A 25946-nucleotide genomic window follows, 5' to 3' on the forward strand; every position below is an offset into this window, starting at 1 on the left:
TTATCATACACGAAATTTTATGCATACATGTTTGATGTAACTACAAACATTTTTGCTGAAGACATCCCTGGTGGCTTACAAAGGACAACTATTTCTTTACATTGAAAGATAGTCTTACGTTATTTTCCCATAGGACAAGTATTTACATAGTTTGATATATTCAATTCAATATTAATACTATTTCTTATGTAATATGTAGACGAGCGGGATAATGGGTCACCTGATCACCGCCTATAGACAATTTCACAGTACCATTGAATATATATTTAAGAGTAAACTCATCTTTCAAACTGGAACACAACATTACTAAGTGCTATTTGCCGGTAGAATCTGAAGTTCAATGCCCTCATACCAAGCTATAATCATTATTTAAAAAAATTAAAAAAAGTGATACAAATTACAAACAAATATACAAAATTAATGCATATCTCCTCATCTTGTTTACGTCGATAAAAATAATAATTATTATTAATCAAACTAAGTCATTTGCTTCAATAATTCTAGTAAGAATGATACCAAAATCGGATGCCAAAATTAATCCAATATAATATGTTATTTAAATAATTGGAAAGGTACAAAGGTGAGTTTAAATTGCATTGTTCTCGTCTAGGATAAAAAATGAGCCGATATGGCCCAGTGGTTATAACGCGGGCATCTTAACCGACGATTGCGGGTTGAAACCCACTCAAGCACCGACGAATATTCATAATATGTGCTTAATTTGTGTTTATAATTCATTTCGGCTCAGCAGTGGAAGAATTTATCTATGAAGTATATATAAAAATGTCTGAATTCATAGAAATTCTGCCACATGTGTATTCCACCAACCCGCATTGGAACAGCGTTTCCACCACGCTATATTTCAAAACCTTTTCCTCAAAGGAAAAGGAGGCTTTAGCTAAGCAGTGGGAAGTTTACAGTCTTTTGTTGTTGTTGTTGTTGTCTGGGAAATTTTAGCATCACCAATTAAAGTTGTGTTAATCTTCAAACTCCAATCAAAAGAAGCCACATCATCAATTTTTGTTTATTCATACAATAAATGTGTAGATACAAATTCCTCATTTCATTTATTTTCTCAAATTTTCATATACAATTCGTATATAGTAATAACATTCGTCATATAAAAATATTTATACATTCTAAATTAACTATTCTATTTGTCTTAAACATACGTTTAGTTTCTTACAAATTGGTCATCTTTAACATCAGCTTTACTGAGGTAATCGTCTAGCCATTTCTCGATAACTGGTAAATTCTCTGCCGACCATTTGGCTTCTTCCCTGATGTTCCTCATGGATTTCTCTATGATATGTTCCGCTGAACCGAACTCCCCTTGGTGAGCCACATACAGATTAGAAACCAGCTCCAATCCAGCTTGTGTCGTGAACTGCGACGTTGCCGATGTGATCAAGTTATCCCAGATGTTAGTTTTGCTGGAGAATCTTTAAAGAATAAATGTATATAGATATTTATTATTCAAAACAGCCGAGATGGCCGAGTGGTTAGAACGCGTGCATCTTACGGCTGACTGCAGGTTTAAACCCAGACAAACATCGCTGAATATTCACGTGCTTAATTTGTGTTTATAATTCATCTCGTGCTCGGCAGTGAAGAAAAACATCGTTAGGAAACCTGAATGTGTCTAATTATATAAAAATTCTGCCACATGTGTATTCCACCAATCAACAGCATTGGTGGAATATGTTCCAAACCTCCTCAAAGGGAGAGAAGGCCTTAACCGAGCAGTAGGAAATTTACAGGCTGCTGTTTGTTGTTGTAACACTTGTTATATACGGTATAGAAAATCGATTACGCATTATCATTAGTTGAGTATAACGCATAGTCTGGTTAATTAGCCTTCTCTTCCAGATCAAAGAGAGATTTAATCCGTAAACATTTCCAAACTGACTGATGTATATTATTCTCGTATTAACAAATATTTACAGCTTAATTGGTTACATACATTATGTCTTTTTTACGCCTCAAAATGAAGTAACTAATTCGTAATCAAAAATCAAAAATTCACCCAATTATTATTTTAAAGAAAATATCATATTTAACTATTATTGAATTCAACGTGGATTCGCCGATGCTCTTTAATATAAGATGGTAGGGCTTTGTGCAAGCCTGTCTGGGTAGGTACCACCCACTCATCAGACATTCTACCGCCAAACAACATTACTGGGTATTGTTTTGGTCCGGTTTGAAGGGTGAATGAGCCAGTGTAATCACATGCACAAGTTTCATAACATCTTAGCTCCGAAGCTTTGTGGCGCATTGGCGACGTAAGGAGTGGTTACTGTTTCTTACAGCGTCATTGTCTATCGGTGGTGAACACTTACCATCACGTGACCCATATGCTCGTCCGCTAACTAGTAGCATAAAAAAATCATTAGCATGACAATGTTTAGAAATCCTTCTCATTTAAAAATGTGTAAAATACTCAAGAGCCATAGAGTGTCTAAAAGCACACTTAAGTCCGCATTAAGGTGCGTAACGATAAATTAAAAAGATCATTAAGAAAATATATAATACTTACTTCTCTTTGAGAACATCCCAATTATCATTAAGGAAATGGAACAGAGCCGTGTAACCTTGAGAATTACCAGTCAGCATACTGAATATAAGGAACAGGTCAGTTTCAGTGAAGTTTCCATTGCCTTCTAGAACAGTTATGTTCAACAATTTCTGGACTTTATATTCGTCTACTGGACAACCAGCGAGGGTCTTTAGAAGGTACGTCCTTTCACTCTGCTTCCTAGATGGAGGGAAGTTTATCACCCTCTGGAGTCCGAAGTCCCATTCCTTTTGTGTGCCCCATTTGAATACTGGACAGATGTACTGGTTGGATGTTCTGTAAAAAGAATAATTGTCAAAAAAATACTAGTAGTTTAATATAGCATTTTGTAAATATTCAATACTGTAAACGGTATTACGCACTACTTCCAAAATATTAACACAGAAGAGATTAAAAATTTTATTCTAACTTATTCCTGAAAACGGCATGTATCACATAAACTGTCAAACATCGTACAAATAATAGGCAAATTTTATCTATACATATAATAATTTGGAGTATATGTATGTATACAAGATAAATACACCAAAATAATATTTTTTATAAATTTTCTAATTATTTTTTTCTGTCTGTCTGTCTGTTTGTTCCGGCTAATCTTTGGAACGGCTGGACCGATTTTGATGACACTTTCACTGACAAGACAGAAAGCTGATGTTACAAGAAGTAACTGAGCAACTGCAGCAACAACTTTATTGGTAAAATTAAATGCACGCGAAGTCGAGGGCACAGCAAGTCATACGTAAAATACAATAAAACCCTCAATTAGATGTTTTTTTATAGTGTATATAAAACTCCACATAAACTATTAACGTATATTTATGTATAAAATAGTAACAATAAGACTAAACAGGAACCGTCGAGAACCTGAACAATACGTAACATTATTAATGGCCAAAGCACACTGAATGATGAATCTCAACAACAATGGGAGATGGAAAGAAAATTGCATCCAACAAAAACAATAAAATATTTTATAAGCTTATTCTTTTTAAGCTGAAAAATATTATATATTCATTTGGATTTAAATAATATAACAATATTTAACCCGTACTCGAGCCTCGTTTATCTAGACGATAATTTTCAAGGACATGGGTTTAAGCCATGGACTCAGAAGAATACTAGGATTTGTAGTTGGTCCAGCGCTCTTAATTTTTCTAGTCGTTTTTTATTTACGATTCCTATGTAATGAGAGAATGAGACAAAAAAGATTCCACCACAGTATTTTATACTAAAAAGAATGCAGCAGTGAGTTCCACAATCCCTATGAATCCGTGAAGAGGTACAAACATAGATCGATGAAGTAATATCGGATATGTATTAAATGTAAGGCATTGAAACGACTAAGTGAATCAACTTAAAGTTTTAAGCTTGAACATATTTACTTGAAACAGGATTACCGTATTATATTACTTCGGACAATATCGGCTGAAATGCATGCAATGTAACGATTTATGTCTATTAATCTGAATTTCAATATAGATAAAATTCCTATCTATTTATAAACGAATTGAGGTTAGGTACCGACAAAGATGGACTATCAAAAAGCAATATCAACAACTATATTTATCAGTGGTGGATTTACCAATAGGCTAAGTAGGCTGGAGCCTACGGTGGCAGATTTAGAGGGGCGGCAAATTTAGCCCAAATTTGTTATTATCTTACAGAAATTAAAAAAAACGTCCGTAGTCCGTACAAAAATAATCAAGTAACTGACAGAAATATCACCTAGTTTATAATCATACTAATAATGGGAAAAAACCGATGGAATAAGGAAAGTACCAGCGCCAAAATTGAATATCCTACTAGCCTACTAGCGGCAGATTTATAAATCCACCACTGATATTTATTTATTAAGCAACCTGAAATAACGATGAAGGTTAACTATGTCACATATTTGATAACCCGTAAGGATCCCATTTGCTAATGGAGAATGATATTCACTACATAAGAGGCCAGGATTAAATTAAATTTTCACGCTTCACATAACACGAATGGACGTATCATCCACCTTTCGTTTCCACGTTTCGTCCAATAAATGGGCTCACAATTTATTTAGATTCAATCTTACCGCACAATGAAGATTTATGACGAGTCAATGTAACAAAAGGTGTACATTGTTGTATAAAATTCGACCGGCGAAAAGGGAACACTCAACCCAATAAATTGTATAGAATACAGTTAAGGGTCAATGTTTCAGGTCAATGTACGAGTATCATTATTGGAATCGACGACATCGTTCGTTTTTTAAAAATTTAATCATTATAATTAACTAACAGATGCCCAAGAGATATGTGCTTATAGTCACAATTCTTGTATGTTGTCGACTATCCTGTTAAAAATAAAAAATAACAAAAAAAGCGTCATGACAAATTCTAAAACAAATAGCTACCCAATTAAACGTAGCACCTGAAAATAAACAACTAGATCCGTGTCACGCAAATATGATCACTAAAACTAAACACTCGCGGTATTCAAAATGTTTTCAGTTATAGGCAAAGATTTAAATCGTTAGATGCGCCCCTGCCATAGTATCACCGCTATAATATGTGTCAATCCTCAAATGAGTGAGCTTACTCATTCGCTACCAGTGTTCATTTATACGCAGTGACAGTCAGACGTCATCCATTGTAATTATTGCGCTAATTATAATCCAAAAAAAATAGCAAAATGCCGTCATGTGCCTTTCGAAAGTGCAATCACAACTCAAGAAATAATAATAAAGCCCAGGGTGTAACATTTCACTCGTAACTATTTATATTTATTTTAATATTGAATTTATTTTATTCCGATGTCCGAAAAGACCACGAAATGAAAGAAATTGTGCGACAGAGAAAGTAGTATGGCATAATGTATGTAATTAACAGAGATGAAACTATTGTCTCAGTACCATTCTATTAACTAATATAACTAGATACACGGAAGTACTACGGAAGCGGTTTGGAAAGGGATCATCTATAAATGGACATTAACAGAGGCAATCCTGTGGTAGCGTCGGCATTTTATGTTTTATAAATATTATATTACAAAAAATGTTTTAAATTGCACCGTAATATATTTTGTAATATTAATCCGTCAAAATATATTTTTGCTCTTAGAAATCTAGCTTAGTACATGATGGGTGTTTTTTAAAAATGGTTCAGTGGTTCAATCAAAAGTTACTTATTTGGTGCTGGAATAAAATTTAAATAATTGAGAATACCTTTCTTAAATTACGTTTTTATTATTTAGATTTCCACAAGACACACGAACGTTACCTACGAAATTTAGTCTAGTTTGTTCTGCGTAGAACAACCAGCAACTTGGAACCATAAAATACAATTAATAAAGTCTGTAATTAAATGCTACGCTGATGTACGCCTTTATCATATTCATAAAAATGTTAAAAGAACAAACAGGGAAAAGTATAATAAATTGATTTTATTTCATGGAGAATAAATTTAATGCAGTAACAAAAAAAATTTAATACAATTTTTTATAGTACTATTATATTTTTTTTGTTAAATTTAAAAGTGTTTATTAATAACGTGTTATATTTTTTGCAATTTTCAAATTATTTCCTTTAACAACCTAATTTCTTACATTTTACAATTTTATGAATTTGTTGACCGTACTTCGCACGCAATCGTGTGAGCGCGTAAGGCATCGTAAGCGACTTGTCAACATACGCATTGTAAAAATTATTCCACCGTTTTTGAAGGTGAGGGCGCATCTAACGATTTAAATCTTTGGTTATAGGTATTTGTCCAATCTCAGACATGTATTAAGTATGAATACAAAATTAGTATTTTTGGCTTCATTTACAGGAATTTCCCCAAAAATTCGGCATTTTAAGCAAATTCTCAAGAAGTTACCTTTTTTCCAAGAATTATTTAGGTAACAGACACGCCCTGGTACCATTTTAATATATTCTAATGTCTGTATTATTCAAATCGCGGTGTTACGTTGTTGGTTCTTTCTTTGTTACATGGTTAAACTTTTGCTCAGAACATTTTTATTCGAGATTTAATTACGAAAAAGTTCTGCATTACACAACTTGAGATACGCGTAAAAGTTCTAATTATAGCAACCACAATTAAAAGTTCCATGTTAACTTTGAGACATGTAAAGAAGATTATGATAATGAGTAACCGATACAATTAGACTTTAAAAAATAAACAAACATACTGAAACAAATCTGGTAAAATACATAAATATCTATAACTTTGTATTTGAGGGAATGACTATGGAATATTTGAAATTACTACACTCATTCGCATTCATAATTACCGTTTCCTTATAAATGATTTATATACTCACGGGTTTCCTTCATCAGGGTTGGGAGCTTGGATCCATTTGGCATACTGTTCCTGAGCTTCCACCACACAAGGCTTGTATCCAGCTTGGCAGAGGAAAGTCTTAGTCAAAGTACGAAGGTTCTTTTTCCAATTCTCCTCATCGTCCCTCACTTCTTTTGTCAGCTCAGTATACAGTGGAGTTAACAATATGCGCACATAAGCCTTAAATATGTTAAATGATATTTCAAGAAATATTATTACAGAATTCCTGTCACACGTAAAAATAAACTAAATTACAAAAACTTCTATGAAATACTACAGCGCTCTATATTAAGAATAATCCAGACACATCATAAAAATAATAATTAGTACATAATTTACATGTTAGAAATTTAAGCAAATTACATTACAAAAATTACTGGATTTATGATTTATATTGAAGAGTAAAATTATTAGTTACTGCTTTTAAAATGAATATCGATCAAGAACTAATTACAATCATAAAATCCAAATTAGCAAAGAGGTTGTATGACATTTTCTATGCTGACACACTTACCCGGAACTTATCATGGATACAGGAGCATATGTGCCTTCCGATGTGGTCTATCATTGTAAAAACTGGATCCCATACCAGGTGATGTCTCTCGTGTCTCATGAACAATGTCATATTGAATGCCGTAGCAAAAGACAGTTCGCCAGCATATGCCAAGTTCCATGCGTCATGTAAAAGTTTGGCTCTTGTCAGTTCTGGTATTTTAGTCCTCTGTTCACTTTGAAGGTACGCAGACAAGAGGTTCCAGTTGTCTTTCTCGTAGTTAACGGGAAAGGGTGCTGTTGGTTAAATTTTATTTAGCTTTAACTTTTTAAAAATAATTTAAAACGTCACAAAAGTGTCAATTCACTTGAATCTATGCCGTTAGCCCATTTATTACTTCCCATATATCGGTGTTAATAATCGGTAGTAATTAAAAAATAAATTACTTTTATTTTAAAATGTATGTGAAATAATTATTACGATTGGATTTTATTATAAAGTTAGTATTTGTATGAAAATATCGGAAAATTATTATGACAGATTTGGTCTAATCCTATCGTAATAGTATAAATATAGATTAACAAGTCACCAAACTTACTAATTAATGAATAATCAAAACAAATGTAACCTAGCACACGTAACAGAAGCGAAACTTCTATTTACTTCAGAAGACATGCATAAAGGCCTCTCAACTTCAGCCTCGAAATGCAACTCCCGAAGAAGTTTCACTGAATGGCTTTTTGAATAGGTTTTACATTCATGAAAATTTAATATCTTATATCTCTTTGGTCTTATGAAATATCATGTTCTAAACTAATATAAGTGGCATAAGAAGCCGAGATCGCTGAGTGGTTAGAACGCGTGCATCTTAACCGATAATTGCGGGTTCAAACCCAGACAAGCACCACTGAATTTTCTTGTACTTAATTTGTGTTTATAATTCATCTCGAGCTCGGTGGTGAAGGAAAACATTGTGAGGGAAACATCATGTGTTTAATTTCAATTGGAGCAGCGTGGTGGAATATGCTCCAAACCTTCTACTGAAAGGGAGAGGAACCCAGCAGTGGGCAATTTTCAGGCTTTTGTTGTTGAAGTATTAATTCAAGTAAAATATTCATATACTATAATAATCTAGAAACACTACATGAGATATGTTTTGTTTACTAAAATACATTAGAAATATTGCCTAGAACCGATTATCCTTAACACAGGTTATTCAATTAGCCTAGCTAGGATAGTCAGTACTTGATCTGTGGTTCATTTGATGACTATGTTATTATACCTTGAGACTTTTGGCTTAGTTCTACCATATTTATATATTTTTTAGTGAAATAAAAATATTATTAAATATTAATTTCTTGATTTTTAATTTCTATCGTTTCTTGATTCAAAGTTTATTTAATTTAATTACTCACCAATTTCCTCAGGATTGACGATAATGAAATGATCTTTGTCAGGCAAATTGACGAGATTTAGATCCTTGTGGTTCCTCATCCATGCGACAGGGGTGGTGTTGGTGAAGTCGAGGCTGTCTCCGCGGGCCATTACCAGCGGCGCCCACCACAGCATCTTGGCTGCGTCTGGGACGTCATGGGGTCGCTCACGTAGGTAGACTTTCTGAACATTTCATAATCATTATTATGAATACAATTTGTGTGTTTGAAAAATCATATTATAGAAATTCACACAGTCCGAAATGAAATAAAATAGATCTTAAATCAATAAAATAAATATAATATTTTGTGAGACATTTTGCGAAGAATCCGACAATTTCTTCTAATGCGAAAAGTACCCAATGTATGGTGAGTGTCAAAAAATTTTAGTTCCATATACTGGAAAGGCTTACAAATAAGCAGGATATATAAATAATTGATTATTTTTAATATCGACTATCACTTAATTGAAAAAAATTAAATTTTCTCCTTAAAATATAATAAGTCTTGGTACAAAATAAATTCAAAAACGCACCTGTGTCACCATAGCCGAGTTTGTATCATAATTCCTCTTAACAGTTATAAGTGGTAGTCTATCTTTTTCAATCCAACTACTTGCTACCGTTTTAACGTCGACATCTTTAGGTATCTTGCCATCACTAATAGCGGCTGCATTGAGAGCATTCCAAATGTCATCGCCGGTGAAAGTTTTGAATTTTCTAAAAATAATCACGTTAAAATAAAAGTTACGATTTTTCAATCGAATGCACTTCGTTTGATATTCAATATTCAGTTAAATTTATTTATGTGCATAATGTTTAATTTTTTTTTTATGTTAAAGGTTGGCGAATGAGCATATGGGCCACCTGATGGTAAGTGGACACTATCACCCATAGACAATGACGCTGTAAGAAATATTAACTATTCCTTAAATTGTCAATGCGCCACCAACTTTGGGAACTAAGATGTTATGTCCTTTGTGCCTGTGGTTACACTGACTCACTCACCCTTCAAACCGCAACACAACAATACTGCGTACTGTTATTTGGCGGTAGAATACTTGATGAGTGGGTGGTACCTACCCAGACGGGTTTGCACAAAGCCTTACCACCAAGTATTTAGTATTCGCAAAGTGTTTTATGTACTTATAGTATAGTAGATTTATGTTATGCTCAATACATTTTGTAGCAGCAGTCTCGAGAAACTAGACCTATTTTAGAATGTTTCTATAAATCTTCTAACAGATTGTTTAAGATATCATAATTAAACTAAATTGTAACTTACAAATGTAAGTCATGGGCACAATAACAAAAAAACTAAATATAAAATATAAGCAAGCCAAAGAATGACCCTGCTCCTACCCCAGAAATTTTGATTGTATCTATTGTAACAAGCACAAGGGCAACAATATCAATATAGTATACCAGTGAAGCCCACCATATAAATGTTTCATTATTTCATGATTTACAAACTCTGATATATAATTATGTAATAAAAACAACTTTACTTGGATCCAATGAACATCTTCATTCCCTTCTTGAACGTATCCCCACCGATCGTATAGTTAAACATGCGAAAGAGCAGTTCTATTTTGGTACAAGCTGTCTCCTGCTTCATGCCCGTGATGCGAGAGTGTGGGTACCGCTTGCTGAACTCGTAGTACAGGGAGTACAGCACCGTCATCGGCCACCTCTCCTCCATCTCTGAACCGTTATTTATCTGAAAAGAACGTTATGTCTCCAAAAACGTATTCCTTCCTATCGCTTAAGGCGTGTTGAGGTCTTATTGAGTAATGCTTTCGACAATTTGGTATATGACGGAAATATCTAGCCAAACATTGGCCAAATATTTCATATTAATTTACAAACATGGAACTATAGAATTCATTAAATTTAATTATTGAATTATCGCAGAAGGCTTTTTGTTCTAAGTATCAATTATTCGTTAATGGTAAAAAGGAGAGGAGGCCTTAGCCCAGCAGTGGAAAATTAACAGACTATTGTTGTTGTTGTTGGTAAAAGATTGAAAACAGTTCATTAAATAAATTACATGTTTTTTGGATGAAAATCAACCCATGCGTGAAGGCGAAGGGTTGGACAATTTGGAGTTCATCAGTTTTCAAAGTTTTTGTTTGAACACGAGCATAAAAAAGCGATTAATCGCTTTTTTATGCATGCACGCAGGGCGTGCATGCGTGAAAAATATTGGCCTATTGGTGACCAATTTCGCCAAATCGTGTTCCTATAAATGTGTCGTATTAATAAAAATAAATATGGCTGACATATTATATATTATATATAAGAAAAGAAAATTTGACAAAATATTTATAAGAAGATGAAGCGTAGACAGTTTTACGAAATTACCATATATCGAAACAGATGTGTGTACCTAAACGAGGTTTTACTCTTATATCAGTCGATCTGTGCAAATATCACAATAATAGAATGTATTGGGAATTTATTTAATAGTAAGAAATCGTTATCAATTGACTGTGTAAGTCAAATGTTTTTTTCGTAAAAAATAATTATTTACATATTGTATGGTAAGAGTTCAGAGTCCTATCATAATAGTCTAGAAACTCATTACAGAACATTGTAAAATGTCGAAAAGTAACAAGCGACATTGATTATAAAGATAACTATAGCATTAATAGTTACACGAATTACACTCAGATTTTAATATAAAACGAAAATGGAGCGCCCGAAGCATTATAATGATGCGAATCCCTGTAGTTTGTGTCGCAATTATAATTTATTTCATAATTATAATTAAAGTTTCGGGAAATGCAGAAAAAGACTTTTCACGCTACCGGGAATTTTGCTTTCGATTCTGTATTTTACTATAATATATTAAACGCTTCTACTACTAAATCTTCATTTTATTTGACAAACTAATACCTCAAAAATAGACATGTCTTTAGTGTGAATACATATCTGAGTACTTAAATAATAAGTCTGGAGATGTAAATTATATATATACTTTTCTAAAGTACTGTACGTTTGTATTATCCAGACCAAAAGTTATAATTTCGAATGTGTAAGTATGTAAATACTCATATACATATTTTTATTTATTTGTACATTACGAAAAGTAGATATAGCTAAGATTAAAGAAATTAGGTAAGTAAAGCTGTTATTTATTAGTTTCTCGGTTTTGTACGACTGGATAGATTTTAATGTTTTGTATAAAAAAATAGTCCTATTAAATTTAATATATATTAACATTATGTTTGAACCTGTAAATAAACTGGCTTCATTACCTCATAAAAAGGAAATTAGAAATCAAAGTATTGCTTGTTTATTTAAAAAATATATTCCAATTACAACAACAACAACAACAACAGCCTGTAAATTCCCACTGCTGGGCTAAAGGCCTCCTCTCCCTTTGAGGAGAAGGTATGGAACATATTCCACCACGCTGTTCCAATGCGGGTTGGTGGAATACACATGTGGCAGAATTTCTATGAAATTTGTCACATGCAGGTTTCCTCACGAAATTTTCCTTCACCGCTGAGCACGAGATGAATTATAAAGACAAATTAAGCACATGAATCAGCGGTGCTTGCCTGGATTTGAACCCGAAATCATCGGTTAAGATGTACGCGTTCTAACCACTGGGCCATTTCGACTCATTCATATTCCAATTAGCTTGGACAAAATCCTGTTATAGGGAAGGAGTTAGGGTACCTTGAAAGCGATCTCCGCGGCGAGGTAGCCCACGAGCGCCTTGTTGAGGTGCGCGTCGCTCCACCACGCGGGCGTGGCCAGCGCGCCCAGCCACTGGTACGAGACCTCCTGCGCCAGCTGCAGATAGCCCCGGCTGCTGAGGTCGCTCTCTCTGCACGGAACGACAATACAGGACTGTTCAAAACAATCCATGACATGATGATGACCAAGATGTTACATCTTATGCTTGTAATTAAATGGTCTACTCACCTTTCAAACCGGAACACAAAAAAAATACTCTAAGTAGGTACTAGTACTATTGTTTTGCGGTAGAATGTGTACAAAGTGGGTGATACCCACCTAGTTTATACATCGCGTTTTGGTAAAGTGATAAAGGTCAATGACTTAACAAACATATTTTCCTGTTTTTAGTATATTCATAGATTCAATTGTTATTTACCTTATTACTCTGAAACATTTACCTAAAAACAATCAGTCCCCAATTATCAGCAGGTCTGATTCCGAAATAGCTCGGCAAAGCGACGATGTCAAGTCTGTGTAAAGGAAGGGGCACTTGCCAGAAGTTGGCCACTTCGCCAAACACTTGGGCCACTTTCTCGTTAACACCTTCGAGCGCTTGCAAATATTCTGGACGACCCCACACACGTAGTTCTGAGTGAACAAAGACATAAAACATATTTTGTTAGTCAACGAAATGTCAAAACAAAAGCAGTCGGTATATAAATACATAAAAATTGACTGCACTTGTTTTGGTTACAATAAAATTACACTTATATTGAATAGTGCATGGTAGTATGTATTTTGTTAGAATTGTATTAATACTTTAAAATTCTATTTTAATATTATTAATAAAATTATATTTAAAAGCATATGTTTTGATTTGGCTGTGTGAAAAAACGGCTATTGGACCAAATTTCACTAAGCATTTTTCTATATTATTTATACATACAATGAAGTAACTTAATGAAAAGAAATAAATTAATGAAAACATAAAAAAATAGTAATATATTATAAGACTAATTTACGTATATATTCATTTTAAGTATTTTTATAACTTCTCTTATTATAAAAACAGCTACATATCGAATTTAGATTAAGAAATATTCGCAACTAAATGTGCCCGCGACTTCGTAGGCGTTTGAATTTAACAAAAAAATTTTATTGTAGCCTAAGTTACTCCTTATTATATCAGTTATCTGCCAGTGAAAGTCCCGTCAAAATCGGTCCAACCGTTCCAGAGATTAGCCGGGACAAACAGACAGACAAAAATTGTAAAAAATGTTGTTTTGGTATATGTACCGTGTATATACGTATACTATATATGCATTGAGTAACAAAAGGGCTATTTTAATATTACAAACAAACACTCCAATCTTATTATATGTACCTATGTATCGTAAAAAAAGCGTAATAATTATCGATCATGGGTACAAAAACGATAACTAAATAATATTTTCAAATGTGTAAAGTAGAAAAACTTTATGGAGAAGTATCCCATATAAAACCCATCAACCATTGTTTGCTTGATGGCTCAATTTCGCAGACAACGGCAAAGTTACGGTTTTGGTAGACCGATATATTTTACGCTTACAAAGGGTATTTGAAATATCAATCTTATAAATTTTAGTACGTTATAAGTACTTGTCCACATGTTTGTATAGGCACACTCTTGTCTGCTGTTATAAATCGATATGTATATAATAATAATAAAATTGGGATGTCTGTTTGTAATATTAAAATAACCGCTTTTTACTAAATGTATGTGTGTGTTTTACTAATACCAAAATAAAATTTATTACAATTTTTATCTGTCTGTTCGTTTCGGCTAACCTCTATAAAGGCTGGACCGATTTTAACGGGACTTTCACTGGGAGATAGCTGATGTAATAAAGAGTAAATTAGGTTACACCAGTAACTTTTTTTTTAAAATCAAACGCGCAGGAAGTTGCGAGCATAGCTATGCTAGCTAGGTGTTATAGATAAACTAAAGTCTGTTGGTCTCCTCTTCCTTGAGGTTTAGAGTTTATTCCACCACGCACATGACAACAGACACATTTTTCACAGGTTTTCAACCGCCTAACATAAAAAGATTTTAAACACAAAGTAAGCACATGTGAAGTAAATACAATAGTGCTTGCCGGTGTTTGCCTATGTTATCGGTAATATATTTCTTAATTATAAAAAGACCCAGCATATACTTCTGGTTAGAAACAGAATGAAAGATATCAAAACAAGACAGCGTCTTAGTCTATAAGCTTTTAATACTTAAGCAGTATTACGCTCTTAATAGCATTGTAGGGATGAACGTCAAAATGACGATAAAAGTATAATAAAACCCAGCGGCGACTGGAGCGCAAAGGGGGAGGCGATGAGTTAAATCTGCTGAATGAAGCTACAAATGAAAGCGATATATACATTTATAGAAAGAGAAAGAGAGACAGAATAAAATAAAATATGCAGTAATTAATATCTTTATCACAAGTACCTAAATAATCGCTTATATAATAAATCGCATGCATCTTAACCGATGATTGCGAGTTCAAGACCCGGCAAGCACTACTGAATTTTCATGTGCTTAATTTGAGTTTATAATTTACCTCGAGCTCGGCGGTGAAGGAAAACATCGTGAGGAAACCTGTATGTGACTATTGTCATCGAAATTTGGCCACATATATAGACACCAAACCGAACTGATGCAGCGAATTATGCTCCGAACCGCTCTCCTCTAAGGGAGAGGAGACCTTAGCCCAGCAGTGGGAAATTTACAGACTGTTATTGATTAATGATTAAATTTAAAAAATATACGTGGTATATGTTTATTTGTAACTGGAGCAATGACATAGATGTAGATAATTAAAAAAAAAAAAAAACATTTGACAAAAGAGTTGTACATTATAATTTGAATATGTCAATGAATATATTTAAAATTCGAGACCATCAAGAGTAATATTTACTTCTAAAGAAGTGTAACATTAGCTTATTGATAGTAAAATATAATATAAACCAAGCCTGCAATATTGGTGTCAAAACGTTCGCTTAATATGCCCTTACCGATATCATTTCCGTTGTCATCTTTGTAATGAGTAGATTCCCCGAGCTGTTTCAATTCAGCGATGATGAGGCCCAGCGTGAAAGTCGACATTGGTGGAGTCCTCTCGAAATGATCCCATACTGCATTTGGTTCTCCATTTCTAGTATTATGATTAGTAAAATTAAAATAACTTATACATACATATACTATTTTTTATCACTATCGGTTGGTGGACGAGTATACGGGCCAATTGATGGTAAGTGGTCACCATAGACATTGGCGCTGTACGAAATGTTAACCATTCCTTACATCGCCATCTGTCACCAACCTTGGGTACTAAGACGTTATGTCCCTTGTGCCTTTAGCTACACTGGCTCAGTCACCCTTCCAACCGGAATGCAACAAGGCTGAGTACTGTTGATTTGCGATAGAATCTCTGATGAGGTGGGTAGTACCTATCCAGACGGGCTTGCACAAAGCCCTACCAAGAAAATATTCATAGTTTCATCAAAAACGCATTTCAATTTTAATGCAAAAGTATTTTTCATCTATTAATAATTAATTTACGAATGTACTAATAATATCACTAAATGCTAAGATGTAATTATTGTAATCATTATCGATGAGATATCTATCTGACAACCAGAGAGAAATCAGGTCAAAAGCTTAACATGATTTCCGAGGTGTAGGAGTGTAATACTGCCGAATTGAGTCAAAGGGATTCAGAATTCTTTAACAGAAATCCCTGATAAATTCGGTATTCAAATCCAATACAAAGGATTTACAGCCTTATGCATCCCTCACAGAGAGCATCCTGTAATGTAACAATCTAAGCTTTGATTTTGAGCACTCCTGCAGTTGAATCCGATGTTTTTACAATGTTGTTTCATTACAAGTTGTGAACTATTACTACAAGCAAATTCTCACGTTGCGGGACCGCCCTTGTAAGCAACTAGCGACCCGCCCTGGCTTCGAACGGGTGCTGACTCAAACTCAAACTCAAATTCCTTTATTCAATATAGAAGCATTACACTTACTTATTGATTGTCAAATGACACTAAATATACTACAGAATTATTCTTGTTTCCTTACTATATTCTCTTTTATATAATAATATAAAATCTCTCGAATCGCTCTATACTCGACGTATATCCATTAGGAGGTGATAGGGGTGACTATTTGCAATAATTTTAACCGCCATATGCATAATCCAAAAGTGAAACATTTTTGAATTATCATGTTTTTTAGCTTTTTTCAAAGTTTGTCAAAAATGCAACTTCAAAAATTTACTTAAAAAAAAAGTATCAATTAAAATCTATTTTTTTCTTTTGTTTTATAAAAACGATTAAACACTGGATATTTGTCAATATTAATTTTCAGTTATATTATATATAACTGAAATATATATATAATATTAAGTTTTTAATTTTCATTTCTAACAAAAATTTAAATTTTTTCTGTCTGGCATTTTTAAATTTGGACCGATAATTATTGTAATGGATAACGGATAAACGTCGAGTTACCAATAACCCTGTATATTAAAAAAACCGCATCAAAATCCGGTGCGTAGTTATAAAGATCTAAGAATACATATGGACAGACAGCCTCAATTCTTACTTCATCTTGGTCACTTGGTATGATATAGTGGAAGCCGAAAAATATTATAATAAGGCAATTAAAAGGACCTTTATAAGCTAGACAAGTAAGGCAGTGGACTAAATACTTACATATCTTCAGATCTCGCTACGGGCGTATTGCTAAGGGCTACCATACCCCGAGGCCGCACCACGCTGAGCTCGAAAGGCGTCTTGTATCCAGGCTCATCAAAACACGGGAACATCCGCCTTGCGTTATTGGGACGCAATTGGGTACCTGCTACCATCCTATGAAATATAATTTATAAAGCATAATTTTTGACGACCTCCGTGATCGAGCGTGTGTGAGTGTGTACACCGATTTTAATAAATACGCCACTCTGAGGCCCCATGTTCAATTCCCAGCCGAGTTGATATAGAAAAAGTTCATTAGTTTCCTATGTTGTCTTGGGTATGATTGTTTGTGGTACAGTCGTTACTTCTGATTTTCCATAGCACAAGTGCTTTAGCTACTTACATTAGAATCAGTGTAATGTATGCGATGTTGTCCAATATTTATTATTATTATAACTACTGTATTATTTAAATAAAATTATGGTAGTTCACGTTCAAAATATTACGTCGGAAATCATACGACGTCACATGATAATTTATTACTCACATCGTCATTGCTAACCACGTGATCTAAGATGTTATATCATTCATAAGCCGGAACACAGTAATACGGGCCATAGATTTTTAGCTGGAGAATAATTTACGAGTAGGTGGTACCACCTACCACGTACCACGCGATACTGATGAATGATATAAGCAATGTTAGGCCGTGTACTTTAAATTTAAAACCCATTCGGAGTTCTTTGTTATGAATAAACGACACAAAGATGCTGCGATAAGAACAATAACAGTTTAATATTGGCGGTATTAAAAGTGTTTTGTCTGATGCTTGTTTGTGTGGGTGTGTAAACATACACCCACACGATGTCATAAATGTAACTCACGGCTAGTTCGTGACACGAAGACAAACAGGTGGGTGAATAAAATCTTAATCAAATAAATAGACTACCGCATGGTAGTCGTTGACTAAAACTACTCAGAACGCCTATTATGTTTAATGAATCTGGTGAAGTCTGGTAAATATTTTAAACAATAAATAATGGTTTTCATTTTCATTTTCATACGGCTTAGCATTATTCACACTGTCTTGAATGAACTAACTATAATTTCTTATTATTGACTGTAATATTTTTTAAGATTGAATAAAGTTTTTATATTAATGAATGTACGTGATAGCAAATATTTCTTTATCGATTTTCACTATTTGCTTTATTAATCCAATATTTCCAAACTACTAAAAATATGAATGATGTATAATTGTATTCGGTAAACAAATATTTTCATATTACTCGAATCAATGAAGCGTAAAATTTTAAAACGCAGTATTTACATACGAAGTTTTCAAATATACAATTTAAAATGATCACATATTGTTGAAATATCTTTTACAGTTAAGGATATACCTCTCGACCTCCTGGTCTGTGACGTAGACTGTTTTGAAGAAGGCTTCCGTCGACGACGTTTCCATGTTTCCTTTGAAACTGAAGTTGATGAACCCAATAGACGATTTCGGAACCACCTTTTCCAGACGTAGTGTAACAATCGGCTTCTTTGGATCAGTAGACATTTTCTTGATTGGAATCTTCTGTAATTCTTTCCTATGATATAAAATGCTATTTAGAAGAATACCTGAAGCGTTTTATCGCAGAGGAATACATCGAGACGATGTCGCATTAATATTAATCTCTAAACTAAACGCCACAATAATTCTACAAGCATATCTTTTTGCTCTTCTTCTCGCTGAGATGATATCTGCCTGTGAAGATTCATTATTGCATCAATTGAATTAAAGAGCTGTACTTTAGTGTACTGGAGTTTACTTAAATATTAGAAAACTATCGTTCATGACCGTGAAATATATTCAAGCATTCTTTGTCAAGAACCGCAGATGATTTCGAGTCCAAACCCAGGTAAGCAACATTGACCATTCATGTGCTTAATTTGTGTTTATAATTCATCTCGTACTCAGCGGTGAAGGAAAACATCGTGAGAAATCCTGCATGTGTCTAATTTCATAAAAATTTTGCATGTGTTATCCACCAACATTGGAACAGCGTTTTGGAATATGTTCTAAATCTTCTCCCCAAGGGGAGAGAAGACTTTAGCCCGGCAGTGAGAAATTTACAGGCTGTTGTTGTTTATTCTCTGTCAAATATTTTACCTGTTGCTTGAAAAAATTCAGTTCATGACAGTCTTGTGCTTCCTAGTAAAATTTCCATGAGTTGAATTTATTAAAACAACATAAGAATTATCTTTACAAAACACGCTCTATAAAGTGTTTCGAAGACGCTTTATTTCATAGAACTTACGAATTACTCGGTATGTGCGCCTTGACTTCCGACTCGGTGATTTCAATTTCATGAGCGCAATGCACGCTTATTGTGTCCGCATCTTCCAACCACGTCACGTTGATGCTCACGTGACCTTCGAATATCGCATCTTCCAGGTACGGTTCCAGTTCCAAACGGTAGCCTGTCGGTTCAACTGATTTCTCTAGTCTAGTTTCCATTGCTAAACCATAAGCATTGTTCAAATCTATGCTTCTTGTTTTGATTATGTGAAAAGCGTGTATCTGTGGATGAATTGTAATAATTAGCTTATTCACATCTCTTATTGAGAATATAAGGTCGCCTATTCCTATTACAGAAGTCCCAATTTGTCTGTAGTTCTGTTTTATGTTTTGCACTACAAACAGTTCTTGATTGACACCTGTATCTATTCACTACAGACTCGAGAAGGCGCGGGCGTAGTGGTAAGAACGTAAATCGTAGCGTACATCTTGCAAGCACCACTGCATTTCCATGAATTTAATTTGTGTATATAATTCATCTCGGTTAAATAAAACATCGTGAGGAAACCTTGCGTGTAGCATATAAAGTAAAGAATTAAGGAGATCTTCGACTAAAAAATAAATCTATTAGCGCGTATTTGTTTACAAATTACTTAATTAAATATAAAACGGAATTTAAAAATGATTTACGTTTCTCCCAAACATCTAATATCGTAACTTGCAAAGTTGGAACATCCATTACAGCGTTAAATTAAACCCCGCTGCCTTTAAGAGACCTTTCCAAAGGTTATTTTAGGAGGATAATAAAATTACTCGTTACGCCGTGATAAGTCTCGTCTCGGAATAGGTGTTTAACATCATCACGTGTGAGCTCGACAGCTAACGAGTTGAGGCGCGAACGGGGCACTAACTCACCTTATCCGGTGGCAGGGAATAAGACGACACACACATGCATGCCAGCACGCACACTATCGTCTTCATGATTGTGTAAACCTGTTGACAATTGATAAATTGATATAGAAAATTTTCATCCAATTCCATTCACATTTTTCTTCCATCCCATTCCATCCAGTATCCATCAAAGTCTGACTGTTACCTCTTCAAGATTACACTTAACATATTAAGTTAAACTTTAATATGAAGGTAACTTGAGTCTCGGGAAAAGACAACGGAAATGATTCCTTTAAGGGTACTCCTTTAGAGATGAAAGGTGGGTATTTGTATAGGGAATTAATAATTTCTTAATGTAAATAATATTAAACTCGTTATGATTTAACTTTTGTTTGCTGATTTTATGATTTAATTTTGTTAAGGACCTATTATCTATATTAATGTAACTAGTAACTCTGTCTGTGTGTCGTTCTTTCACGACCAAACCACTGAACCGAATTTGATAAAATTTGGTACGACGCAAACTTGAACAGCAAGAAAGTACATTGGCTATTTATTGCCTAACATATGTTAACTAACGCGAGCGAAGCCGAGAGTGACAATTAGAGTTTCTATAAATCTTCTAACGACATTTTTTTGCCAAATACATGACAAACAACAACACATATATAAACTACTAATATGATAAATGCTAAAGTGACTCTGTCTATATGTTCCGCTTTCACGATTATGTCGCTCATCAAATTTTGTTGAAATTTGATACGAAGCAAGCTTAAGCGCCAAGAAGGGACAAATTATCTTAATTTACCCCTCCGCCTTAAATGTGCTCAAGCTTGATCCAATTCTTAGACCATCTTATTACCAAATTAATTTATATCTTTTCATAATTGTGAAATTATAAATCAATACAACGAATTAGAAGCAGGTTAAAGTTGGCTTCAAGTACATATAGCGTTTTATATATGAATACCTTTATATATTATTACTAGGTAACTAGATAAGGAGCTGAGATGGCTCAGTGGTTAGAACGCGTGCATCTTAACCGACGATTGCGGGTTCAAGCCCAGGCAAGAACCGCTATATATGTATGTATATGAGCTTAATTATTTATAATTCATCTCATGCTCGACGGTGAAGGAAAACATAGTGGGGAAACCTGCATGTGTCTAATTTCATTGAAATTCTGCCACATGTGCATTCCATCAACCCGTATTGGAACAGCGTAGTGGAATGTTCCAAGCCTTCTCCTTAGTGGGAGAGGAGACCATAGCCCAGCAGAGGGAAATTTACAGGCTGTTACTGTTTTACTATATAGGAAGTTTCCGCGGTGAACATTATTAACAGAGAAGAGCCAATTAAACAGGTGCCATTATAGTTTTCGAGTAAGTGCATAAATAAATCTGCACTCCCCGTTCTGGAATGGCTATTAGACTAGATGGGAAAAAGTTCTTATGCAGGATCGACGTCTTTATACCGTATTATATTTCCGTGATACCAGGTTGATAACACAACATCTCTTGGTAGAAAAACTGACTAATATTTTATTAATATATCTATGGGTCTTGAAGTCAGTCAGTCATAAATTAATCAAATAAAAGTGTAAAACGAGAAAAAATAAATGAAATTATTTATATGCATTATATGTATATAAATGAATGAAAATGGTGTCGTAAAGTCATATACATATTATAGAAATACAAAATCGAAATCAAAATAAACTTTATTCAAGTACGCTTTTAGAAGCACTTTTGAATCGTCATTTTACAATTAAGCGAAGCTACCTAACGGTTCGGAAAGTAGATTCTACCAAGAAGAACCGGCATGAAACACAGTAGTTACTAAGTCAAGTAAGTTAAATACAATTATTTAAATTAATATTATATCCTGCTTGGAAGTCAACAGGTATTACACAAAAATAAATGATTTTTTATGTTACACGTCGGTGAACGAGCATATGAACCAACTGATGGTAAGTGGTCATGTTGTGGTATTAACCATTCCTAACATCGCCAATGCGCCATCAACCTTGGAAATTATGGCGTTGTGTCCCTTTTACCTGTAATTACACTGTCTCACTCACCTTTCAAATCGGAACACAACAATACTGAGTACTGTTGTTTTACAATACGTACATACACAGTACACTGTACATATTATGTATATAGATTAAATAAAATATATAACATAAAACCAGTCATTCTCAGAGTTATAAGTCTAGTTATGTATTTGTGATAAATATATAATTATACGTTACAACTTAACGTGAAATTTATACTTAGTTTCGACGTTTTTGTTAAAGCTTCCAAAATCATTTACGTAGCGACATGAGTAATTATGCTACATGTTAAGGCCTACGAACTTATAGTTAGAGCCGAGATGGCCCAGTGGTTCGAACGCGTGCAAATTAACCGATGATTGTGGGTTCAAACCCAGGCAAGTACCACTGAATTTTCTTGTGCTTAATTTTTGTTTATAATTCATATCATGCTTGGCGGTGAAGAAAAAACATCTTGACGAAACCTATATGTGTCTAATTTCATAGATATTCCGCCACATGTGCATTCCACCAACCAGCATTAGAACGTAGGTGGAATATGTTCCAAACCTTCTCCTCAAAGAGAAAGGAGCCCAGCTGTGCGAAATTTACAGGCTGTTTCTTCCCCCTTCCCTTCTGACGCATCTGTGCGAAATCGCGGGCAGAAAGTAGTTATTAGCCTTTAACTCTCTTACTGACCAAAAGCCGTCCCCTACTATGGCTAAACAATAACCATCGCTAAATGAGATTGAATTTATACACAAATTATGCAGACCCCTACTAATAACCTATGACAGATTAAAACCTTATTTGTAAAAAAATAATCTTCATTTATAATAGTAGGATGAAAGCCATATTCATAATTTACAGTACATGTTTACAGGCACGTACGACGATAATGATGCAAATTATATATGTATTAAGAGTTGACCCAATTCCAGATCCGTTTCACGGTAAACTTTAATGGAAAAACTTATGAAATTTATTTTGTAGTTCACTGACCACAAACGTGTTTACCGATATCCTTAGATTAAGCCTTGCCATTGTGTAACAACGTATGGGTATTATTTAATATTTGTTATGTCATCGTATGTTATTACTACGAGAGGCGAGACGGCCCAGTTGTTAGAACGCGTGCATCGTAACCCATGATTGTGGGTTCAAACCTAGGCACGCACCGCTCAATATTCACGTGCTTAAGCTGTCTTTATAATTCATCTCGTACTCGGCGGTGAAATAAAACATCGCGAGAAAACCTGCATGTGTCAAATTTCACAGAAATTCTGCCACATGTGTATTCTACCAACCCGCATTAGAACAGCGTGATGAAATATGTTCCAAACCTTTTCCTCAAAGGGAGAGTAAGCCTTAGCCCAGCAGTGGGAAACTTACAGGCTGTTGTTGTTGTTGTATGTTGTTATGTAATTTCTATTATAAATATATTTATATGGGATGACGATTCATAGACTGACTAGCTCTTATCCATTCGTTAGATCCCTTGGATCACTTGAACTAAATGTATGAATTTAAATGAATTCGACAATGATATATAACTCGTCAATTTAAAAAGTAAAACGAGTGTCGGACGATATTGTTAAGATTGTTGGAATTTATGGATATGGTGTGTACTAAACTCTTAACGTTATGACAGATTGGAAGAACTTCTAGATGGAACCACGCGGTTGATAAATACAGATGGAATACAGGCCTGGCAAATGTGTAGCAATGAAATTGTTTGTATTCCCTCTCCAAAAACAGTCATGCGGCAAATCTTCTACCATATAACGGTTAGGATGTATTCTCGATTCTTTTCAGATCCAACTTCTTAACTAGCCTTAACTACAAAAGAGGGAAAATTCTACTTATTTATCATATGATCCCTAATATATTCCATCTATCGACATTGATTATATTTCGATTTGATTGCGGTATAGTGTTCGTATGTTAGTACAATTGACGCAATATTCGAGCCATTTGTAATGTAGGCATTTGAAACGAGATTTTTTTGAAAAAGTAGGAATGTTCTTGATATATTAACAAAAACAACTAAAACAGCATATACAAAAATATATTAAAAAAAAAACGATGATTTGATGGAAACAGTGACAATGATTGTATAAATCCACACACAATCAGACACTGTGATCCCATTATTAAAGAATTCTAAGATATGAGTCTTTAAAAATTCCACAGACCCCATATATAACTAATATAAAGTCATGTCATTTTTTATAAAAAATATTAATTAATATGCTATTCTTTATACATTGCTATGTTATTAATACATGTATAATTTTTGATTATATAAAAAAGAACAGATTCATCTCGGTAGAATCATTCGGAAACGTCGTTGTACACATTTACACAATTGCGGTGTAGCTTTACGATATTTTACTCAGGCGGACCAACACCGATTATGTTGGTGAATATACAAAACCACCAATAAACATTCCTCAAAATAATCATTCCTTACATCGCCAATGTGCCACCAACCTTGGGCAGTAAAATGTGCCTTGTGCCTGTAGTTACGCTCACTTACAATAAAATAACAATATCTAAAAAGTGGGCAGTACAAAGCCAGACGTGCATACACAAAGAACAATCACCATGTCAAAAATACAAAACGACGATTCAAATTACTTGTAAAAGAAGAACCTACTAAATAAAGTGCATTTTAATTTAAAATCCCATAACAAAAATCATAGCAGACTATACCTTTTTTAATAAAAGATAAATCATTACTATCAATTTTATTGCTTTATTTACGTTTTACATTAAGAACAATTCAACAATTTTACAATATGTTTTGCAATTAGCATATGTTATAAATAGATTTATTGAACTCCATATTTAAAATATATTTTCACTATTCATGTTCAATTGCAGATGTTCTCGTTAACTCACAACAAAACATAAATAGATCGTTCTATTTTCAAAAAGGTTTATTGTGTTCTATTTTATAAAAAAAAAAAAACAATAATATTTCTATATCATATGTAAAAAGGTTTTAGTAGCTATGATAACAATAATAAAAACAGTCATCTATAATACGTATAAATAAATCGTTCTATTTTCAAAAAGGTTTATTGTGTTCTATTTTGTAAAAAAAAAAAACAATATTTCTATATCATATGTAAAAAGGTTTTACTAGCTATGATAACAACAGTAAAAACAGTTATCTATAGTAGGTATACGTGCAAAATATTCGAAAGTTACTTACAAGTCAGGTCGTAGTGGCGGATAGCAGGCGTATGAATTGCGACCAGCTTGAACCAACTCAATTGGTTCAGGATATGCCCTATTTGCTCTGACGACACTGATTGTCACACGTATTGTAAGTTGCTAATGTTAACACGTATACCCCGAAACACAATACTATTGTTGTTCTCATTTTGAAATAGTTTGGCAACAATTGATATAAAATACAGTCCTTTAGCCGCTGTTTCGTTCACTACATACAGGTAATTTACCAATTTTATTTTCC

General features: G+C 33.9%; 1 protein-coding gene across 1 annotated transcript; it reads right to left on the bottom strand.

Annotated features, from left to right (window-relative positions):
* Positions 1-1045: 1045 nt before the first annotated feature.
* On the bottom strand, positions 1046-25768 carry LOC124532583 (aminopeptidase N). Its single transcript, XM_047107543.1, has 15 exons — positions 25683-25768; positions 20452-20529; positions 19556-19818; positions 18650-18844; positions 17265-17420; positions 15558-15697; positions 12968-13157; positions 12507-12657; positions 10328-10539; positions 9356-9539; positions 8803-9004; positions 7409-7683; positions 6875-7074; positions 2540-2854; positions 1046-1442 (listed from the first exon to the last, which is right to left on the bottom strand). The coding sequence occupies exons 2-15, from the start codon at positions 20515-20517 to the stop codon at positions 1175-1177; spliced, it is 2817 nt and encodes a 938-aa protein (XP_046963499.1). The 5' UTR covers positions 20518-20529; positions 25683-25768; the 3' UTR covers positions 1046-1174.
* Between the last annotated feature and the right edge of the window lie 178 nt (positions 25769-25946).

This window comes from Vanessa cardui, chromosome 9 (assembly GCF_905220365.1).
Source record: "Vanessa cardui chromosome 9, ilVanCard2.1, whole genome shotgun sequence".
NCBI lineage: Eukaryota > Metazoa > Arthropoda > Insecta > Lepidoptera > Nymphalidae > Vanessa > Vanessa cardui.

What these genes read in the sequence shown, in the direction of transcription:
- LOC124532583 (XM_047107543.1), bottom strand. Translation starts at nt 20,517, where the DNA reads ATGAAGACGATAGTGTGCGTGCTGGCATGCATGTGTGTGTCGTCTTAT. An exon ending in CCGCGGAGATCGCTTTCAAG is followed by an intron (nt 10,540 to 12,506) that starts GTACCCTAACTC and finishes CGTTCTTTTCAG; the next exon opens with ATAAATAACGGTTCAGAGAT. An exon ending in TGGGATGTTCTCAAAGAGAA is followed by an intron (nt 1,443 to 2,539) that starts GTAAGTATTATA and finishes TATTCTTTAAAG; the next exon opens with ATTCTCCAGCAAAACTAACA.